The sequence below is a fragment of the Daldinia loculata genome, assembly GCF_022478755.1.
Source record: "Daldinia loculata strain CBS 113971 unplaced genomic scaffold F4817scaffold_103, whole genome shotgun sequence".
Lineage (NCBI taxonomy): Eukaryota > Fungi > Ascomycota > Sordariomycetes > Xylariales > Hypoxylaceae > Daldinia > Daldinia loculata.
The window spans coordinates 57,774-78,190 of NW_026054957.1; the positions used below are offsets into that span (position 1 = coordinate 57,774).

General features: G+C 44.8%; 7 protein-coding genes across 7 annotated transcripts; 3 read left to right on the top strand and 4 right to left on the bottom strand.

The window, feature by feature from the left end:
• The first annotated feature begins 175 nt into the window (after positions 1-175).
• F4817DRAFT_354018 (uncharacterized protein) lies at positions 176-2,250 on the top strand. The gene is made up of 2 exons (XM_049305459.1): positions 176-1,761; positions 1,815-2,250. Exons 1-2 carry the CDS (start codon positions 435-437, stop codon positions 1,940-1,942), a joined length of 1,455 nt encoding a protein of 484 aa, XP_049153796.1. The 5' UTR covers positions 176-434; the 3' UTR covers positions 1,943-2,250.
• A 260-nt stretch (positions 2,251-2,510) lies between these two features.
• Positions 2,511-3,912, top strand: F4817DRAFT_354020 (succinate dehydrogenase ubiquinone iron-sulfur protein-like protein). Its single transcript, XM_049305460.1, has 3 exons — positions 2,511-3,124; positions 3,186-3,337; positions 3,403-3,912. Exons 1-3 carry the CDS (start codon positions 2,746-2,748, stop codon positions 3,721-3,723), a joined length of 852 nt encoding a protein of 283 aa, XP_049153797.1. The 5' UTR covers positions 2,511-2,745; the 3' UTR covers positions 3,724-3,912.
• Positions 3,913-4,195: 283 nt separating this feature from the next.
• F4817DRAFT_354022 (uncharacterized protein) lies at positions 4,196-5,842 on the bottom strand. The gene has a single exon (XM_049305461.1). The coding sequence runs from the start codon at positions 5,526-5,528 to the stop codon at positions 4,224-4,226; it is 1,305 nt and encodes a 434-aa protein (XP_049153798.1). The 5' UTR covers positions 5,529-5,842; the 3' UTR covers positions 4,196-4,223.
• A 137-nt stretch (positions 5,843-5,979) lies between these two features.
• F4817DRAFT_362571 (Thioesterase/thiol ester dehydrase-isomerase) lies at positions 5,980-9,174 on the bottom strand (the record flags this gene model as incomplete). The annotated part of the gene is made up of 6 exons (XM_049306541.1): positions 5,980-7,168; positions 7,222-7,603; positions 7,656-7,842; positions 8,157-8,890; positions 8,943-8,991; positions 9,055-9,174. The coding sequence occupies 6 exons, from the start codon at positions 9,172-9,174 to the stop codon at positions 5,980-5,982; spliced, it is 2,661 nt and encodes an 886-aa protein (XP_049153799.1).
• A 630-nt stretch (positions 9,175-9,804) lies between these two features.
• F4817DRAFT_362572 (uncharacterized protein) lies at positions 9,805-11,889 on the top strand (the record flags this gene model as incomplete). Its single annotated transcript, XM_049306542.1, has 4 exons — positions 9,805-10,555; positions 10,595-10,992; positions 11,050-11,467; positions 11,729-11,889. The coding sequence occupies 4 exons, from the start codon at positions 9,805-9,807 to the stop codon at positions 11,887-11,889; spliced, it is 1,728 nt and encodes a 575-aa protein (XP_049153800.1).
• A 464-nt stretch (positions 11,890-12,353) lies between these two features.
• F4817DRAFT_354034 (cytochrome P450) lies at positions 12,354-14,960 on the bottom strand. Its single transcript, XM_049305462.1, has 6 exons — positions 14,336-14,960; positions 14,079-14,261; positions 13,664-14,010; positions 13,473-13,609; positions 13,098-13,381; positions 12,354-13,024 (listed from the first exon to the last, which is right to left on the bottom strand). Exons 1-6 carry the CDS (start codon positions 14,724-14,726, stop codon positions 12,726-12,728), a joined length of 1,641 nt encoding a protein of 546 aa, XP_049153801.1. The 5' UTR covers positions 14,727-14,960; the 3' UTR covers positions 12,354-12,725.
• Positions 14,961-18,472: 3,512 nt separating this feature from the next.
• F4817DRAFT_321213 (FAD binding domain-containing protein) lies at positions 18,473-20,402 on the bottom strand (the record flags this gene model as incomplete). Its single annotated transcript, XM_049301266.1, has 4 exons — positions 18,473-18,758; positions 18,823-19,096; positions 19,162-19,734; positions 19,793-20,402. 4 exons carry the CDS (start codon positions 20,400-20,402, stop codon positions 18,473-18,475), a joined length of 1,743 nt encoding a protein of 580 aa, XP_049153802.1.
• Positions 20,403-20,417: the final 15 nt, after the last annotated feature.

Sequence of the window (20,417 nt, forward strand, 5' to 3'; positions counted from 1 at the left end):
TGATTTCCTACTTTGAACTGTGCTAGAGAGGCAAACTCGTGGCAGGCGGCAACAACTGTCCAGGTAGGTACCTAGGTACCTTGATGTATCTGTTATGTCAAATTGTCTACCTATGTACATAGATACATGTATCTCGAACTTGGTGTCGGGATTAGCTAACCGCCCAGGCGCGACCCTGGCAGTCTAACGTGGAAAGCTCATGCTCTGCGATTGCCATTATTCTATCAAATATGCCCATGTACGTGCGGATTATTTGCGTAAAAAAAGGAGGAAAGGGCGAATGCCTGAAATAAAGCTTGAAATAGAGAGTTGATCATTTGCACATCAATATCAATTTCATTCTAAACTTCAACATTGTCACGTAGTTATCGCCAATACTACTACTTACCTTAGGTGCCTCTTTTGAAGTTGACGTGTCTATACAACCTCTAACAATGCCTTCGCCGAACCTCACTACCATCCCCTTAGAAATACTGCTCCTGATCGTTTCACACCTCAATAGACGAGACTTTACAACTACTCGCTTGGTATGTAGACGACTTGAAGGCTCGCTCTTCCGAAAATTCGCTCAAAAATACTTCACTATGATCCGTTTCATGTGTACCGAATATAGCCTACAGGCTCTTGTGGACATCTCAGAATCCCGCCTGTCGCCCTACCTAAAACACGTAGTTGTCGAGGCAGACCTCCATTTCGAACACTTCGGTGGAGCTCGTGAATACTCCAATATCAACGACGTGTCTACCGAGATGCATGTCAAGATCAACAAGTTTACCCAACTGGCTGCCGACCAGTTAGCATTTCTAAATACTGGACGCCATCAGCAATTTCTTATCAAGGCCTTTCGCAATCTCAAACTTGAAAGAGTCGGGGTTTGTGATTTACTTCACGACACCCGGTGCAATTGCGCCAGCCATAGGGCCATCAGTTTAGGAACTTCCCAGGTCCATAGGGAAACCGGCGCCCCGTCCCGTATATTTCATGTAGGGCGCGCTAGCCGTTGGCAATTCTTATCTAGAATCGCAAGCTGTGTGCAGTCTGTACTATTTGCGCTAGGAGAATCAAGATCAAGGCCGAGACGACTTGATATTTGCGCAATACTTGATGGATTGGATGATGAGCAAGCATTTTGCATCCCTGGCTTTGCGAAAGATACTATCTTGCCTATAATCTCTGGCCTAGAAACTATCGATTTTGGGCTCAACCCGGGTTGCCCCTTTCCACACGTGATTTCACCAAATGATGGAGTGCCAGTTATAATCGACACGTATTATTTACGCACATTCCTTTCACATGCAACCCACCTCGAAGCCTTGCATCTCAGAGAAATGGCGCGTGATGAAGCTTTCTTCGACTGGTTAGGGGCTTCGATTTCATGTAATGATTATGAAGGACCACCTGAGCTCAAACCGCCAAATACTCCTGCACTCACGAAAGTCCATGAGTGCAAGCTTAAGAAATGCACACTTCCTCTGCAGAGCCTCGTTCTTATTATTCGAAAGTGCTCTAGCCTCCGAAGATTGACCCTTACCAATATAATTTTCCTCGATCATAATTTCGATACGTTCTGTCGACTATTTAGAGAACTATTCCGATCCAGCACACATCTTGAGTCTATCCACCTAACTAATATTTATATTGACGGTGACGGGGTTGCGGTAAGCTTTGGAAAAAGCTATGATCACAGGGTCAGGTCATTCTCTTACCGAGGACCGAACATGAAGGCGGAGCTTGAGGCACTGCAGTTGTACATAGACCCGGGTAGGTCAAAACTCCATTCCGAGAAGATTGCAAGTGCTAACAAGGTTTGCTAGAGATACTAGACTTCGATATGGATGACGACATGGATACGGAAGAAGAAGAAGACATGTATGCGGAAGAAGAATACATGTATGCGGAAGAAGGAGACACGGATACGGGAGAAGAAGAGATGGACGGATAGTCTGAGTGACGATCTTTCTAGCGAGGACGTTCTCTAATTATATCTATTATTCAACGACAGGTGTCATCTCTCCGGCGGCTGGTGGGGGTTTCGTATTGCATCTGTAATCTGTGTCGGCGTTTGGAGGATTCGGGCAAGGTCATGAGAGTTTAAGTCATGAGAGTTTAGCTGAGAGTATTAAGGCAGTGGAAATGAACTGACGAACATTTGCTCCTTAACTACATGTATCGGTAGAATAGGTATGTACCTATAGGTATTAACCCTGGTGGCTAGCTTACATGCAAGAATATGAAATACGTCTTCGATCATTGGCTTACTTATTAGGCTAATGTACGTAGAGGTATGCCACAGTGCATGATGCGATTCAGTGTGGACTAAGCTTATTGGTCCTTCTAAGAAATTATCGGACAACATAGTGGCTCGATAGACGGCGCTAGATCTAAGAACGGTACCTACCTAAGTGTCCGCATGTGGAAGTCGGGTCGGAATTAGTAACGGCCCGTATGAGTTGATTAATTGAAAGCATGTGATTGGCCGGAACCTTTCATTCCAATAGCCGAGGGCAAACCGGGTCGGGTGGAAAGTTCGATGATGGAAGACCTCAATTCCTCTTTTGCCACTATTCCTGTAACAACTTCTGGTTGAATAATTGCTCGGCCGGTTGATTCTCTTTTAGTTTCAATATATTGTCCTAGATTTTGGTCCTCTTATACCTTGGCTCACCTAATTGCCAATAGCGACGGCGAGGAAAAGGGAATCATCCAGCTAAACTAGCAAAAACTGCTCTCCCGAATTTGCCCGCAATGGCAGCTCTCCGCTCTACCTCATCACGGCTCTTCGCCGCTGCCGCCTCGTCGCGGTCCGCCGTGCTCCCGTCCGTGTTCGTGCGATCGATGGCCTCAGTAGGTGGCGCCACCGTCGAGGCGAATCCGAAAAGCACCACCGATTCCCGCATGAAGTCGTTCCAAATCTACCGATGGAACCCTGACACCCCGACCGAGAAGCCGAGGATGCAGACGTACACACTGGACCTAAACAAGACGGGACCCATGGTGCTCGATGCCCTGGTCAGGATCAAGAACGAGCTAGACCCCACGTTGACCTTCCGCAGAAGTTGCCGAGAAGGTATCTGCGGTAGCTGTGCGATGAACATTAACGGGACGAATACCTTGGCTTGCTTGTGTAAGTCGTCTTGGCAACGCAGAAAAGCAAGACGACATTGCGGCTAACACGGTGTTCATAGGCCGCATCCCCACAGACACCAGCGCTGAGATGAAGATCTACCCGCTACCCCACACATACGTAGTCAAGGACCTCGTCCCAGACTTGACGCACTTCTACAAGCAGTACAAATCGATCAAGCCTTACCTACAGCGGGATACCCCCGCCCCAGATGTACGACACCAATCCACCGAGATGATCTCTCTTTGTCTCTTATACTGACAGTGTTAATTACGTAGGGCAAGGAATACCGACAGAGCAAGGCTGAGCGCCGAAAGCTAGACGGTCTATACGAGTGCATCCTGTGCGCGTGCTGCTCGACATCGTGCCCCTCATACTGGTGGAACGCCGAGGAGTACCTAGGACCTGCCATCCTCCTACAATCGTACCGCTGGCTAGCCGACTCTCGCGACGAGCGCAAGGCAGAGCGCAAGGCCGCGCTCGACAACTCGATGAGCCTGTACCGATGCCACACCATCCTCAACTGTACGCGGACCTGCCCCAAGGGCCTAAACCCAGGTCTAGCGATTGCCGAGATCAAGAAGGAGATGAGCTTTTAAGCTGAGCTAAGCTAAGCTATGCGAGGTGCAGAGAAGTACGAAACGGTATGAGTCCTAATAGACGACGAGATGAGCTGCGGACCAGGACCAGGGCTAGGCTGGGGATGAGGTTGGAAAAGCGAGGAGAGAGGCAACTGTATAAAGCTGGGCGACGGGGTATGTATGCTAAGGGGCCTCTTCCGTCCGGCGGCGGTGGCGGCGGCGGCGGCGGCGGCGGCGGCGGCGGCGGCGGTTTTATAACGTCTTTAGCCGTGTTCATTTTGTCTGCGAGCATGGTTGGAGTTGTGAGTCTCGTTTCATTGGCCTAGCAGCAATAACCAACTATGATATCAAATACACTATTTGCTTATGTTACGCATACGGCTACCACGGATTAGGGATGTCTGTTCGGTGCATGTGTGTATTCGTCTTATTTTATCATAAGCAGTATTATCATAAGCAGTATTTACGGCGTGGACTCCACAATATGAGATCATCCCAACAGCTTTTTATTAATTCTCTTAGATCTCAACTAATTTCTCAACAACATCCGGCTGTTTTTCCCCTTGGTCACTACCAACATCAACATTCTCCTCCGCAGCGTCTTCCTCCCGCTGCTCAGCTTCCGCCGACACCCCATCACCACCACTACTCTTCCCATCCAACCCCTTCCCCTTTCCTACCCCCGCCGCCGCCCCCGCTCCAACATTCTTCTTCTCCTTAACCTTCTCCCTACACCGCAACACACCAGCAGCAGCAGCAGACTGCGGCGGCGGCGGACACGACCCTAACACACCGACATTGCCCCCGCGAGCGAACCCGCCCGGCCCGAAAGCCATATTCACGGCGGTGGTATACCACGCCGGGTGGTGCGCGAGCCCGACGTCGCGGAGGCCCGCGGCTGTCGTCGGCATCTCGTGCGCGTATCGGCATTGCGCGCCCCAGCGGCAGGTGCCGCGGTGGCACCAGTGTTTGCAGTATGTGCTTGAGGGGCTGCCGGCGGTATGGCTGTGGCTGCTGGGTCTGGGGGCGTGTCGGTGGGAGGGTTTGTTGCGGGAGCGGGAGGGGTACCAGGATGGGGGGTACCAGGATGGGAGGAAGTGGGCGTTTGGGGGTGTGGGGGGCGTGCTGCCTGATACGGTTGGTGAGGGGAATCTTGGGTGTTGGCTTGTTGTGGTATTGGTGCTGTTGGAGCTGGTTTTGTCTGGTTTGGTGTGGGGGTTGCTGTTGCTGGTGGCTTGGGTACTGGGACCGCTAGGGGTAGGAGAGGATTCCGAGACTAGATCTTCCCGCGAACTTGCCGTCGACCCTTCTTCTGCCGATGTCAACGATGTAGATGATGAGGTGGAGGGAGAGGCCGATATTGTGGGAATGTCGACAGGCACCAATCTACTGTCATTCGTACCCTGTGCTCGGCCTCGTAGGGTCTGCTCTGTCTGTGCGTGATAGTCCTCTTGGGAAGCAGTCGGAGTTGCTTGGAGGTCATTGTGCATATGCACCTGGTAGAACTCGGGATTTCTGACCGCGGTTCCTAGGTTGCAGAGACCGACGGTCTGCTCGACGCTTAGCTCGCGCGGCACACCGAATAAGTCTAGCCATTCGGGTAGTTGGTCTACGGCGATGAGAGGCACGATGGGTCCGGGTGTTGTTACTGTGCCTGACGCTGTGTGCTTTGTCGTTCCTGGGCGGACGATGAAGTAATGCGGTAGTGGTGTCTGGTTCTGCGTTGGTCGGGGACTAGGAGTAGAGTCGGAGCTGGTAACTCGCTGCTGACTGCCCGCTTCTACTCCCCCACCGATGTGTTGGTTATTATCTCGGTTATCCATATTTCTGTTAGGTTGGAGATATAAGTCATGCTCTAGAACTCCGGAGTGTAAGTTCAACTTGAACGATGAGAATAGCCTGGGTTAGTGTAGGTTAATCAGTTCAAGTTCCGTATATGTGTGCAGATTTGATTCCATAGTAGCCATGTAGCAACCCCAGGGACAAACCTCTGGTGAGTCGTTTGGGCAGATATCCGTTTCGTTTGCTTGTCAGTTATGCAAGGACTGCCTGTTTGTACCATTCATGCAGTTAAGCCAATGAAGATGGAAACTTGTCAGACATCATGAACAAGATGCTGCAATCTATTGTAACTTGTCTTAGTGTCTTCACTCACTCGATGGGAACCCTTCTGGGGTTTGGGTTATACGATTAAGCTAACCCTCTACGTTGACTTGAATAGTATCTTTAGCTTTATTATACCAATGGACTAAGATCTACCTGGAGTATCCTTTATCATCGGGCCTCAACTCTGATTTTTACATCCAAGCCGTCGACACAAAACCCAAGCTGCCGGGGCCCGTCTTGCAGCTCTGCCTCTCGCTTGACCCACTTACCGGTCTTTGTGTCCGTTTGGGAGCCCTCCCCTGTATCTACAGCTTCTCCCACTTCTCCTTTCTCCTGTTCCTCCTCTTCATCACTGCTATCTTCAACTTCGTCGTCGAATCCTGCAACCGGATCCCATTCCCCGGTCTCCCAAATCAAGCGTACGCCAAGCGGATTCTCCCCAAACAGCTTGCCAGCAATCCCCTTCACGGCGTATATATCAAAGCTCTTTGGGATCCTAGTTGTCCGTTCTACTATCTCGCCTCCTTTAGCTTTAGGGTGGAAGGTGAAGTGTACCGTAACTAGTCTGGCTTCTAGAAAAGCGGGATTGATCTCTTTTTGCCTGTTAACGACTGGTGGGCCATATAGCTCACATAGTTCGGCGTAGCGTCTGTGCTGCTTGATGATTTCAGTTTCCTTGTTCTCCGGGACAGTGGCTAGATGCTTGCCGATGCGGCCCAAGTAGAACATCTCCGCGTCCTGGCGGTCGGTGTTCGATATCGTACCGAAGTTTAGTATCTTGAGATTCGCTAGCCGGCCAACTGTGAACATGTACGCTTCTTCCGTGATTGCCTTGGACTGGGTAGAAAATTCGGGATCTGGGTTGTCGTATATAGGATTATGCGAGAAGCGGAGGGATATCAAGCCTGGGAAACATGTTGGTAAGGCGTCGACGAACGCCCACGATGATACTTCGTTGTATGAGACATCTAGATACTTCAGAGTTTCCGAAAACACTGGTAGATTATCGGATGGATCCTGGGTGATGCTAGTGATGAAGTTTCCTTTGAGGTGAAGATTACGAAGTGACGTTAATCCGGTCAGGCTGGCGACATCAGCGATGGTGGTGAAATTATTGAACTCCAAATCCACAGAAGTCAAAGTAGAAGATAGTGTCGATAACTGAGTCTCCGGCAGAGAGAATAATTGGTTCGCACTGGATGAGAGGGATGAGAGTATCTTAAACTTGGTTGCAATATGGCATATCTCCTCCCAGCTCATGAGAGTGTCATCCAAAGCCAAGTCCTTGATGTTCCGCAAGGAACTCTCTGCATTATCAAGAACTTTATCATTAAATACGTCTTGAAAACGATTTCCACTATCCTGCAATTAGCGACCTAATACAGTCTCGTCCGTGATCTATAGACTTACTTCAAACGCAAACTTCGTAGAGCAGGTAACTCGGAACAGATGGTCACGACGGTCCCCACGTTCTGAAATAGGTTCCGGCTGAGGTCCAACTCGGTTATCTTGGGAAATGTCTCACTAATGGGGCCGTCGCCCTCTAAATAAGCCGTTGCGATACGTGCACCATCGACGATGACGGCTCTTAGTTCGGATAACTGCGCCTGCTTGCGTTGGATCTTTTCGAACCCAACTTCCTCTGCTATCTTGTTCGAAAACATAATCGCAGTCGTCTTCTCCAGCTCGGAGGCGTACTTCTCAGTCACTGCCCTCACGAAGCTCTGCGGCTTCTCTATGGGCCGCGTTGGCCGTACGAAAGACGCGGCCGTTGCTGATTTAGAGCGGCCGCCTCATAATTAGATTTCTATCATTCATTTTATATGATTATCCTAGGTACTTACAAGTGAAATATCTCACTCCCTTATGAGAACCGTCATGTTTCCCGCGGGTTGGGTCGTCCCATTCGACGCCAAGCCAACTACCGGACGTACCACTGACTTCGCCGACATATCGAACTGTACAAATAGCGCCGTCGTAAGACAATCGGTCGCCGACCTTTGGAGTTGTAGCCATCGTAATAGTATTTCGCTATAATAACATTGAAAAAAAAAATGTGTCTGCTTCTTGCAGACTATTCAGTCTGGTAATGTAGAATATATGGAGAGTTGGATCAGGCAACAATTTTATTTGTTACCGGGAAACTGTTACGGCGTCACAGGGGATGTTGTTACCTACACACTATCAAGTTCTACCCTAGAATGCCTTTCAAGTTTGAAAAATAATATTGCAATATAGCTAATCGCTATATACTCATTTTACATATCCATAATTAACAACTTTTATGGCTTAAAATCATTGCTAATACAAAATCCCGTTCATAGCTTGCTCTTGGATTCTCCCACAACCTTCATCAACGCCCTCCCGTTACTCAAACAGACCTTCCCGCCCGCAACTTTAACCACAAATCTAACCTCTTCCCACCCCTCCTTCACCTGGCCAGTTCTCCATACGGATGTGACTATCTTATCTCCAGGGCGCACAGGACTCGCGAATCGGGCCTGGAACTCCTTAATATTGGCCGGGTCGCTGCCACCCAATTTCTGCAGCAGACCGTGACAGACCGAGTTAAACGAGTATAAGCCGTGGATGATGACACCGCCAAATCCCATCTTCTTGCCCGGCTCCGGGTGCGCATGGAGCGGGTTGTAGTCGCCGTTCAACCGATACAGCAGGGGTGTCTGCGCATTGGTCTGGTTCTCGAACTCGACATCCGGCTTCTTGTCCTTTGGCGGAGGGAAGTTCTCAGTTGCGGGACCCTTCGGACCACCCCAGTTGCCCTGCGCCACGTAGAACGAGCTGCCGATGGCGCGCGTGTAGACTTCACCTGTCGCGACGTCTACTAGGTCTTGCTGAATCTCGACGACCGAGCCTGGTCGGCCCTTATCGTATACACCAAGGACTTTAGTCCGGAGCTCGAACTTTCTGCCAGCCGACGTCGTAGGGAGGGGCTTGAGGAATTGGACAAGTCGCTGGCCGTCAACAACTCGTCGCGCATCGAAGTCGGGCACGCCAGGGATTTTGACTGCTTTCTCCGAGGCATAGAAGTCAATGACTTCCTGCTGGTTCTTCTTGAAAGCTATATATTGTTAATCGCGTATATTTCAATCGGTTCGCAGGGCAATTCTTACGGAGGATGACCGGGTAGGTCGGGAACACCGAGAAATTGGAATCGAGCTCCTATTAGACCGTTAGAAGGATACGATGGATGGCAATAGCATGTATAAGCAAAAGGAAACTAACGTAGAGAAAGTGAAGCTCGTCGGAAGTACAGCCTATAGTGTTGGCAAACAGCAAGACATCGCGCTTTGTCCACGATACCTCGGTAGGAGGATATTCAAACCCGGCTCCTGGACTGCTCATTTTCGGTTTCACTGAGGTTGATGTTCGTCTAGTTGGAATTGGGGATGTATATGGGTGTAGTATGGATTTATAGGTAGAGAGTTCTAAATATGTGTATACTTAGAGTGGCTAATCGGTTCTTGAAGCTCGAACGCGACAAAGATGGGCAACTGTCCGGTATTAGGAATACAAGTCCCACATGATCTAACGATTCGAACCGAGGTTCAATGGTCTAGCACTGCTACTTGCGGGTGAACTTGGCTGGTTTAGGTCTAGAACTGGTTGATAAGATATCGGTACTTTAATCCCGATATGTAGTTCGATATAATCTAACTAATCTGTGCGCTATGAAAGTATACATAGGAGGTACTGAGAGCTTTAATTCAAGCTAAACCCAGCAACAGCAGCAACAGCAGCAACTGCAACAAACCTCACCTAAGTATCAATCAATATGCAGCCTGCGGTTAGCAGTCAGCAGTCAGCAGTCTAGCAGGTAGGCACCAAACGTTTCTAGGGTCGCTTGGAAAGTAAATAGGTAAGTAGACCATTTCATTCTTCTCGCGGAACATGGTACTACATTCGATGCATCTCCGTTTCATCTGCATTATCTCTTCTAAGAGCTTCTCTGCCCCATTCATAAATTTGTCAATGATGGTGGATTCTACTTCGAACCGAGATTTGACATCTCGGTTGCCAAAAGTTGACCCGCATATTGACACTAACAAGAGTCACGGCTCACTAACAAGATCCCGCTCCGGCAGTAGTTCAAGGCTCAAGGCCGTGCCGTCTTTAACCTCCGGAGAGCTCCGCATCTTTTCAACCAAGACCGAAAAGCTCATCTTAAAACACAATAAGCTTAACAAGGGACTCTTACGTGAGGACGAGAAAACGCAGCTCGGCCCGGACGACCGGCTGTCGAAAGAAAAACTACTACGGGGACAGAAGCATTTAAGAAAGAAGGTACGCCAACACGTTAAAAGGCTTTCTCATCTCAAAAAATTGTGTAGAAAGGATCACTCTTCCAAGCGAGAACAACTGTACGATACCATTCAACAACTAGAATCTAGGTTCAATGAACACCTTGGACCACTACTAGTATCCCACGAAAATCCTAGGTTGAATCCCATTGATGAGAGAAACACAAGCAAGATGAATTCCGACGAAGAATTCTCCATCCCATTGCCATGCTCAGAGGCTACCGGTCAATCTAACGATGTCCCTCAATATCCGACATTAAACGGATATTCTACCGAGCGTGCTTCCGCAAGTGAGGAAGTATGTGGTGGAAAGAGGAAGTCAGAGGACAACGATGGTGCATCAGGCAAGAAGCGTAAGCAGGGCACTTCGGATGGAGTTGATCTCTCAGCAGGCCTTTTGGCGAACAAGACGTGGAAGGAGAATGGTGATTGGTTTGACGAAGGCACTTAGGAGATGCCGTTAGTCCCGACCATGTCTGGCGAAAAGAAACATGATGATCAGGAGGCTGGTAATGCACTATCGTCGAACCCCCCCGGCCAATTCAATGGTCACAAGTCATCCGGCAAAGACAAGATGAAAGCTAAGCATGAAGAGCAACAGTCAGGCGCAAGTCGTGGACACCAGCAATCATACCCGGCAGTGAACAGCACCACAGCCAACGCATCAACTTCTACTCAGGGTGCTCAGGCTGCTGACCTAGAGAAACTCGAACAAAGACGTCGACTAGATGAGATCGTCAAAGACCACATTGATGACTTTGGCATTGTTTATGACCGACCCGGCGCTGAGATTCCTGGAGATTCTCGCGATGGCTCCTGTATGATGGCCGGCGGGCTCGTAACTGACCCCCTTCAGGTTCAGGTAAGTTCTTCACCCCTCTAATAGTTTTGTATTAGTTCTAATGTTGGCGCCCTTTAGGGATTGTGGGACGCTACGATGCCCACTTCAAGCCTTTCGTCGTTAGGAGAAGATTTCAACAGCAACAGTGAGCTTGAAGTCGCAAGTCAAAAAATCTCTGGCCCAGCAGGGGTTTCAACTTCCCAGGACGATAATCCTGCCGCGCTACCTAATGAAATACACAACACTATAGAGACTTCGTCTTCCGACCCGTCCACCCCGGCTTCCTCGCCAACACTTCATACTATGCAAGCCAAGCGACGCCAGTCTGGCAATTCCGCTCATCCTACTCAGATCAGAGGTCCTTTGCCCCCTCAGTACTTTGATCGAGTCATGCCCGCCGTCACTCCTGTATTTGCACCCACGAAATTCCGCGGCGATTCTCAAATGGACGGTCCGGTCCAGGAAGAGGCCGATGAGGACGACGACTATTACGTGCGTCCCGGAGCAGTTAGCTTGAAACGACCCCGATCAGCAGCATCCATCTCTGCGCCGCAGCCTTAGGCAGGTCCTGTTAACGGAAATCCTTTTGGAATCCCGGCGTCATACTCGACGATCCAGCCGCAATCGCAACCTCAATCGAGAGCTGGACCGTATTTCCACAGACCCTCGGTATTCGCCCACCCCGGCCTTCGACCGGCCTCGTCTCCCATTCCGCGGCCTATCGACGATCTCGTTACTCTTGTCGGTGTCCCGGGAGTCGGCGAACCCGGCACAATGAGTGGTAGCAGCACACCGTCCTCCCGCCGCTGCCAGGGGCGATGTATCAACCGACGGCTTGGCCTCGCCCAGGCCCTCGCGAGGGATCGTATGGTCTTGCAGAGGGAGAAGGAACTGTGGACTATGATGATGGGATTTTGAGACTTTTTGTTTACGCGTTTGGGGATTGTTTGTTCGTTGATTACGATATTCGTTTTTTGCAGGGAGTTGGACTTGCTGAAGGTGGATTCTCGTTATTTTAGTGGTGGCGGTTTTGTGCACCACGTCTTTCTAATAGCCTGAGTTTCTATAGGTAGTAGTCATCTTCGCACTCGTCGGTGTGACGTTGGTGTATTGTAGTACGATGCTGTAGGTAGCTCTTGATTATCGGCTGGTTTTTCTAGAGTCTAGGTCTAGGTACTCCACTCCACGTTGATTTCGATTTCTTATGTTAGCTACGACACTGGCCTTGATGGGTTAATAAAGTACATCTTGCCCATTAACATATCTATCGTAGAGTTGGCCGCTTGCTTTCCCAGTTTGGCTCATGTGGACCTCGTGTAAAAGAACGCTTCCTAGAAGCATCATATTCTAGTTCGTATTAAACCAACGAGGTTTAAAGTAGTCTCACAATTCCTTTTCTTCTTTTAAAATGCTTTAATATTTGTAGGCATAGTTAACCTAGGTATGTATCCTAGTTAGCTTAGATAGGCTATGCTCCCTAGTCATAATCAAAGGCACTGTGTTCCATGAATCGCATAAGAAGCGAAATAGACCTCCTGCTAACCTAGTCAAAAGAAATAATACGAAAGGCGGTTGAGATCAAATTCAGGGTATCCAAGTTATTAGTCCAGCCACGCCTAAGTCCCCAACAACGTGCTAAACCGAATCACCTCCATCAGCTCACAACGGTAATACCTAACCACAACCCAAGGCTCCTTACTCCAAGCCAAATCCCCCCTCCCAAGAAAATTGCTCAAGATTCCCCAAGACGAAGATCAAACCGCCTTCTCTCTCGGCTCGAAGATAATCTCCACCGGCCCGGGCTGCGCCGTGATCTGGTCTTTCATCTCGCGCCACATGGTCATCGGATCGTAGCCAGGCGCAAATTTAAGATGGAAATCCCGGACCAGGCCCGCGGCGAAGAGCCGGAGCTCCGCGTACGCGATGGGCTTGCCGACGCACTGCCGGCCGCCGGTCGAGAAGGGCCCGAAGGCGCGCTTGTCGAGGATGAGCTCGGGGCGCGAGTACCACCGCTCGGGGATGAAGTCGTTGGGATGGGCGAAGGCGGATTCCACTTATTATACAAATTAGCTATTATTTCTAATAGATAGACATCTTGATGGCTATGTCTATTGTCTAGTACTTACATCGCATGATGACATATTTGGGCGCCGTGACCTTGGTATAAGGGGGGATTAGGATATCGTCGACCATCAAACCATCTAGTCCGGTTATTCGTGCGGCACCAGTCATAGCGGGTGGTACGAGCCGCAAGGTCTCTTGGATGAATCCCTCGAGGTGAGGCAGGGCAGCAAGAGCGTTAGGGTCCCTCGTGTCTACACCTTGAGTCTCTTCGTATATTTTCTTGGCGTGCTCGGGATACCGCGCAAGGAACCAGCATGAAGCAATTAGAGCAGCTCGGGTGGTATCGCTATGATAACCAAGGGCGGTGTTAGTATATGTGCTACCTAGTAGCGATGGTAAAACGTCAGGGGGCAGAATAGGGGCTATGATTGACTCACCTGCCTGCGACTACAGCTGTAACTGCTGTTCCGTGAAGATAAAGATCGCGTTCCTCTATGGTATGGAATCTATGGAGTTTTTGATATTCGTCGATGAAGTGAGTTGCCATGTCCGCCTGATCTATATTATCGCCCTCCTATATCATACTACCGTTAGTAATGACATTATTCCTCAATAACAGGAAACTTACATTTATACGTTGCTTCATTCGATCTTCGCAGAATGCAACCATCTTAAACCAATCCTGAACCCGATGCCAAAAGGGGGCTAAGGAGAAGATCATGTGTGCGAGCCAAGTTACATCATTGATAGGCCCGACCAGCTCGAAAGCACGGTCTCGGTGATCGAAAAATGGATGCCAGGCCTGGGTCTTGACGAGTTTCCAGTCTTGGTTGAATAATATGTCTCCAACTACGTCGAAAGTGAATCGAGACACTTGTTCATCTATGTGCACTGGTTGAGTACCGCCAAATCCACGGAAACATTCGCATAGCTCCTGCACGTGCTGAGAAATGCGCGGGTTAAACGAATTCATGGCTGGATAACGTGTTAGTTACCAAATCCCTTAAGATATGTTAGACCTTGTCAGATGAGAGTCCCCTTACTTTTCCCGGAGATCGCCTGCACCCAGGCCCTACGACCATCTTTGTGCTCCTGTTCGCTCCGAGTGAAGACAGCAGAGCTCCTTGGCTTCAAGATATCATACCATATATCTTTAGTAGTAGAAGTTCCCCATCCGTCAAGCAGCCTAAATGCAGCTGGGTGTACAATAGTAATTTCATTGGGACCTATTCGAAATAGTCAGCATGTATGAAACATTAAGATCAACCGACGTTGGTGTAGAATAGGGGTATAGACCTACCTGTTCGTATGACACTCCCATACTTCTCATGCAGCTCTTTCAACCACAAGTGATTTGTCGAGTGTCGAATCTTGAATACGTGCCATAGCTTAGTGACAGCAGCAAGCTTTGGTCCTGGGAACTTAGACAGACGGTGGAAGAACAAGCGATAAATCGTCATGCTAGTAAATATAGCAGTAAAATATGACGCCGCTATAATGGAAGCCTCCCGAAAAGCGTCTCCAACGGAAACGAAGCCTAAGGCTTGGTACACGAGACCTGACGTACCTAGCCATAGTAGAAAGTGGACAGCTACGATCTGTGGAATATAAAGATGCCATTCGCCGCGGATGAAGACGCCATTGTGAGCGAAGAGCCCGGCAATGGCGGCGAGAAGTATCGGGTAAAGCATCAGAACAGATCGTTCGACAGCAACAACAACAACATAGAATAATTAAACGATAGCTGCGAGCTTCTCATACAGCTGGCTAGCTACCTAGGTGAAGCTACTCTATTGAACTGCTCAGTATCATGTACCGGGTATGGCACATATGAGATAATGATTACGGTAAAGGAACGAGACACTACGAGCATGCATGGGCACAATTATAATACTATCACTTTTACTGGCTGTAGTCCTAGAACGGTGATGAAGCGGTGCAGTGGTTAGGCCTAAACCCTGTTTTTCTCTACGACTGTTATAAGAAAATACCAGGTAGGTAATACATTATATTTTAATAATAACAATGCTTATTTGCGATTTGCGGTTAATGTAAATATTTTACGACTATCGACTATCGACTATTGCAGTGCTTACTTTGCCCACGAAGACATACATACCTACCCACCAGTTATGCGGGACTTACACGCCCACCAGGTCAGGTCCTACGTAAGACCTAAGCTTTAAGGTATGATTTCGGACTACGACGACGGCCCGATTGGCCGCATCATCTCTTCTAATGGGGATATGGCTTCTCCATTCTAGGACATAAGATACATACATATAAAAAGAGACGTATCATGTCAAAAGGGTGGTGGTGGGGGATGTGACAATGCTGCTAAACTCACACCCGTGCGGCACAAAAAGGTAGGTAGGTATGTAGGTAGTGAGGTTAGATGCTACCGCCGACGTCACATTCAATACCACTCTCATTATTTAGAAACTCCGTTTGCCCACATATAATGATAAGCACGTGTACGAAAACGTCGTATGCAAGAGACGGTAGAACATGAGGAATCTTTGTCGATGTTACCCCAAGGTGAAGGTGTAATCTGCAGCATAGCCATTGGAGGGTTACGCTGCCCCTGGTTCCGATGATTTGGAACCAACATACGCACCCCAGTCCGCCCAAGATAATATATATGTATGTATGTAAATCGTCTCGAAGGATTCAAGTTTCAAGCCGGGATACTCTTGATTCGGTTATACTACCTTCTCAACATGGACTGAAATATGAAAGACATGCAAGGGGTCAATCGAAACGAGTATAGCCTGATGACGAAATAGGGTTATAATCGTCGCTAATTTCGCGTCCTGCTCGAAATACCGGCGGGAATCGGCAGGTCTAGCGAAATTCTACGGATTTAAGAGCGCTTAGATCAAAACGGCTCCTATACCGAGGACATATACCGAGGACATATACCGAGGACATATACCGAGGATTCGAATTATTTATCAAAATCCCTAGCAACTATTAGCTCGGTTCTGCGGCAATAAGTATTCATTAACTTCTTTAGGCATCCAAGATGCATCACATGTTTAAGTTAACGTCTTTTTAATATATACAAGAATGAAACCACACGTTGGTATGGGGGTCCCTTTTTATCCCATGTTTTTCTCATAATAAACACCTTTTTTACAAGTACATTGTCGCACAAACGAGGTTTATAACCAACGTTATAAATAGCTTTTAACTAGCCAACAAAATGGTTAACTTTAATATAAATTTCTTATTACTTATAAAAGTTACATATACATATAATAAATAATTATTTTTTTAAATTAATTTAAACTTTTATTTTACTTAATCGGTTTTAACCAATATCCGTTTAATAATTATAAGTTTTAATTTACGTTTAAAATAACCATTATATTAAACATTTAAATTATTATATTAAAATTAATTATTTTTTTTTTATAATTTTATATATTTATTTATTTTATTTTTATTTTACGTTATTTAATATATCGTTTTTAATAATTTTTAATATAATTATTTTAATTATTATTAAATTTAATAATTAATAAAATTTTACCGATTAATATATATAATTTTATATATATATTAAATGGCGTAAAACATAATTATATGTTAATTTTAATGTATAAAATATACTTTATATCATAATTTATTCGTTAATTAAACCAATAATAATTACGGTAAAAAAAAAAGTTAAAATAATGGTTATAAATTATAAACAAAACTTTTTTATAAATAATAAAATAAATAATTTATATAATAAAAAAAAAAAAAACTTTTTAATAAAACATTTATTTTAAATAACCAAATTTACATATTATATTTAAATTTAAACTTAAATTAATTATATAGTTAATTTTAAAATTTTATAATTTATTATAATAAAATTTAAAATAAGTTAATTAAATAAACCATTATTAATTTAAAAAATTATTTATTTATTTTGTAAAAAATTAATACCGTCCGAAAAAAACGTTATTATTAATATACGTTAAAAATATAAAATAATTACAATAATAGTTTAATTTTAATTAAGTTTTAAAATATGGTATAAATAATAAAAACGTATATATATTAAAGTTAAAATTTATAATTTAATTAAAATTAAAAAGTAATTATTTATACGAGAATTTTTTAAAGTTATAACTGTTAAAATAATTTTAAAATAAACTTAAATATAATTTAATTAAATAATTAAAAACAAAGTATTAAATTACGCGTAATTTACATTAAAAAATTACAGAAAATAATTAATAATTTTGTTATATTAAAAAACAATGTTATTAATAAATTTAAAAGTATTTATTATTAAAACAAAAGATGTATTAAAATATATTTATCCGTGTTTTAAAAAGTTAAAAAATAAGTACGATTAATTAATAAAGTATTATAAAAGGTTTAAATATACCGTTTATGGTATAAATAATTTATAACTTTAATATATATTTAATTAAAAAAAATATAAATTTATAAAAATACGTTTTAAATTTACGAAATGGTATAAATTACGTTAATAATTAAATAAAGAAAATAGTTATTATTTTAATTTAATAATAACATAACTTTAAAAATATTAAAGGTAAAAGTATAAAATAAAACTATTTTTAACGTTTATTATTTATGTTTTATATATTTATTTTTAACTTTATAAAAAAAAGTAAGTTAATAATAATTAATTTATTTTTTATAAGTATATTTAACTTTATGTAAAAAGGTAAATTAATAATAATTAATTTATTTTTAAAAAATATATATTTTATTTTAAAAAAAAAGTAAATTAACAATAATTAATTTATTTTTTACAAATATTATAATTTATTAAAAAAAATAAATTAATAATAATTAATTTATAATTTATAAACGTACGGATTAAATTAAATTATTAATATAAATTTTAAGTTATAATATTTATAAAAAATATTAATAAAAAAGTAAAAATATTTATTTAAATATAATTTTTTTATAACTACCGTTTTAATTAAAAAGTAATATATATATTTTTTTTATAAATATATATAAAATTATAAATAATTATTATTTAAACTAAAAGGTGGTAGTAAAATAAAAAAGATAGTTTTATTAATTGTGTAAAGTTTTTTAAAACGGTGATTTTAAAAAATTTAAAAGTGTGTTACATAAACGAGGTTTATAACTAACGTTATAAATAGTTTTTAATTAATTAATAAAGTAATTAACTTTAATATAAGTCTTTTATTACTTATAAAAGCCATATATACATACAATAAATAACTGTTTTTTTAGATTAATTTAAGCCTTTATCTTATTTAATCGGTCCCAGCCAGTATCCGTTTAACATATATTGGTTAGTAAAACCCAGTATGGCGTGCCTCTTCTGCTGCTTGTATGTATATAGTAAATTCCCCGTCATAAAATATAATGGTACATTAAAGATAGTAAATGAAGATGTTAGTTGAATAGTGGCACCGTTCGCCGCTACCTAGGTAACCTTGCATAACCGGCCATCCTGTCGTATCTCCCAATACTCACTTCCTACGGCTGTTTGTCCGTAGAACGTGTCATTCGGATCATACTTCCTCTTAATAGCTAAGAGCTTATCATAATTTCTACCATAGAATACCTGTTGGAAGTCAGACTGACCAAAGTCGGCCTCGTTCAGGTACGCAGCGCCATTAGGAGTTATAGCAGACAATCTCGGCACCATCGAGCTCCTAATGAGTTCCTGATCTGCTATGTTGGCGCTATTGTCCAGATGATTGTAATAGCTGTTGGCGCTAGGAATTAGTGACATATACATGGATCAGGGGCGGTAACCGTGGTGAGACTTACGTGCCGAAGACAGAACTAAAAGCCGTAGAACGCCAAAGAGGATTTACGGAGTTCGGAGCACTCGGTGTGCGGTTGACATTGACTGAAAGTCCCGACAGGATTGCGCCTTCATCGACTACGAACCTCAATGCGTCGGTGAGCGTTGCTACAGAGTCATTCGATAATAGCGAGCGTGGGATCAGACGACCACCAATATTAGCTTGAGTTACATTGGGATCTGCACTCATGGAATGGAAGCTATCAAGGAAGTTGGGGAAGTCCTTAACAGCATACTCTGTCGATAATGTTAGTCTAGTTAAGAAACTCTGTAGACATAGATAGATTAAAGGGGGAACTCACGATAAGGTAATTTCACTCTTTCTAGCTGGTCGATAGTAGGTTGCAGCAAGGCTGTCAATTGCTTAGAATCCAAGTTCGGGGCCGTTACGGACTGGATTGTGAAGCTCGCGTTTGATAGCATCCAGATACACACGGCACCGGCATCAGTGATCTTAGTCAAGCTTCCGAGGAAGACTGTAAAGCTATCCCAGAATGCCTCCGACGTAGTTTCGAGATTGAATGTGAGGTTGCCGACAGAAACAAGGTCAAAATCCGGATGAGCCTTGACGGTTAAAGATAGCACGGCTGCGTAGGTGCCACCGCCACCTCCTGAAAGAGCCCAATATAGATCTGAGTTTTCATAAGGGGTAGCGATCAAGTGTTTCCCGGTAGAGGTTACAACCTCCCACTCGAGCGTCTGGTCAGCGGCGAGTCCCAATGTAGATACAAGGGGCCCATGGCCACCACCTTGTGAATATCCGCCAGCTAACCCGACAGTTGAGGAGTCGCCGCCGACAACTACGAGGCCGTTCGCATGTGCTACACGCTGAGCCTCGCCGTTCTGCACTCCGGCGCCAACCTTAATTGCCTTACCTATAATTACTGTTAGGTATCTGTCCTTACTTAAAGATTATGGTGGATGAGCCCCTACCAGTGTAATGCTGCGAAGAGTAGTCGCTAACAGTGATGTCTTTTAAGTGGTGTGTCCAGATGGCTAAGCCACCGGCACCGGTCGACTTGCCGAAGTAATCATGACCAGTGTTACGGATGACGAGACGGATATTGTGCTGCTGCGCAAAAGCAATTGTCGATTGGTAGTCTTGAGCTGAAGAGGCGTTTACGGCATACTGAATTAAGGAGCCAACTACACATTGGGCGTCAGGTGGTGTAAAGGGGTCGCAGCTCATATTGGCGAAAAAGGGCGCCATAGGGGATGACGAGCTCTCATAGTGAGTTACAGGGTAGTCCCATACCGATATGAGCTTTGCGCACGCATCAGCATCGTACCGTCCAAACCCGCTATTATGGCAAACGCTGGCCAGAGGAATTGTTGCAACTAGTTTGCCGTTGATCGTCTTGTTGAACTGGCTCCATTCTGACCTGGATGGCCAGCAAGCATCGCCTGGGAAGCACCGACATTTCGAGCTGTTTACAGAAGCCTCAACATCGCGGGATAGGACTGAACTCGATGAGTGTGGCTGGAGGGCTAATGCCGCCGCACAGGCGGAATACAGCAGAGGTAACACTGAGCGAAAGATCATCGCTCTCAAGTGTGT

Bases quoted from the DNA above. Each gene is read 5' to 3' on its own strand.
- F4817DRAFT_354018 (XM_049305459.1), top strand. From the start codon at position 435: ATGCCTTCGCCGAACCTCACTACCATCCCCTTAGAAATACTGCTCCTG. The intron at 1,762-1,814 runs GTAGGTCAAAAC...AAGGTTTGCTAG, and splicing joins GCAGTTGTACATAGACCCGG to AGATACTAGACTTCGATATG.
- F4817DRAFT_354020 (XM_049305460.1), top strand. From the start codon at position 2,746: ATGGCAGCTCTCCGCTCTACCTCATCACGGCTCTTCGCCGCTGCCGCC. The intron at 3,125-3,185 runs GTAAGTCGTCTT...CGGTGTTCATAG, and splicing joins GAATACCTTGGCTTGCTTGT to GCCGCATCCCCACAGACACC. The intron at 3,338-3,402 runs GTACGACACCAA...TTAATTACGTAG, and splicing joins GGGATACCCCCGCCCCAGAT to GGCAAGGAATACCGACAGAG.
- F4817DRAFT_354022 (XM_049305461.1), bottom strand. From the start codon at position 5,528: ATGGATAACCGAGATAATAACCAACACATCGGTGGGGGAGTAGAAGCG.
- F4817DRAFT_354034 (XM_049305462.1), bottom strand. From the start codon at position 14,726: ATGCTTTACCCGATACTTCTCGCCGCCATTGCCGGGCTCTTCGCTCAC. The intron at 14,262-14,335 runs GTAGGTCTATAC...TATTTCGAATAG, and splicing joins TGGGAGTGTCATACGAACAG to GTCCCAATGAAATTACTATT. The intron at 13,025-13,097 runs GTAAGTACTAGA...TTGTATAATAAG, and splicing joins CAAATATGTCATCATGCGAT to TGGAATCCGCCTTCGCCCAT.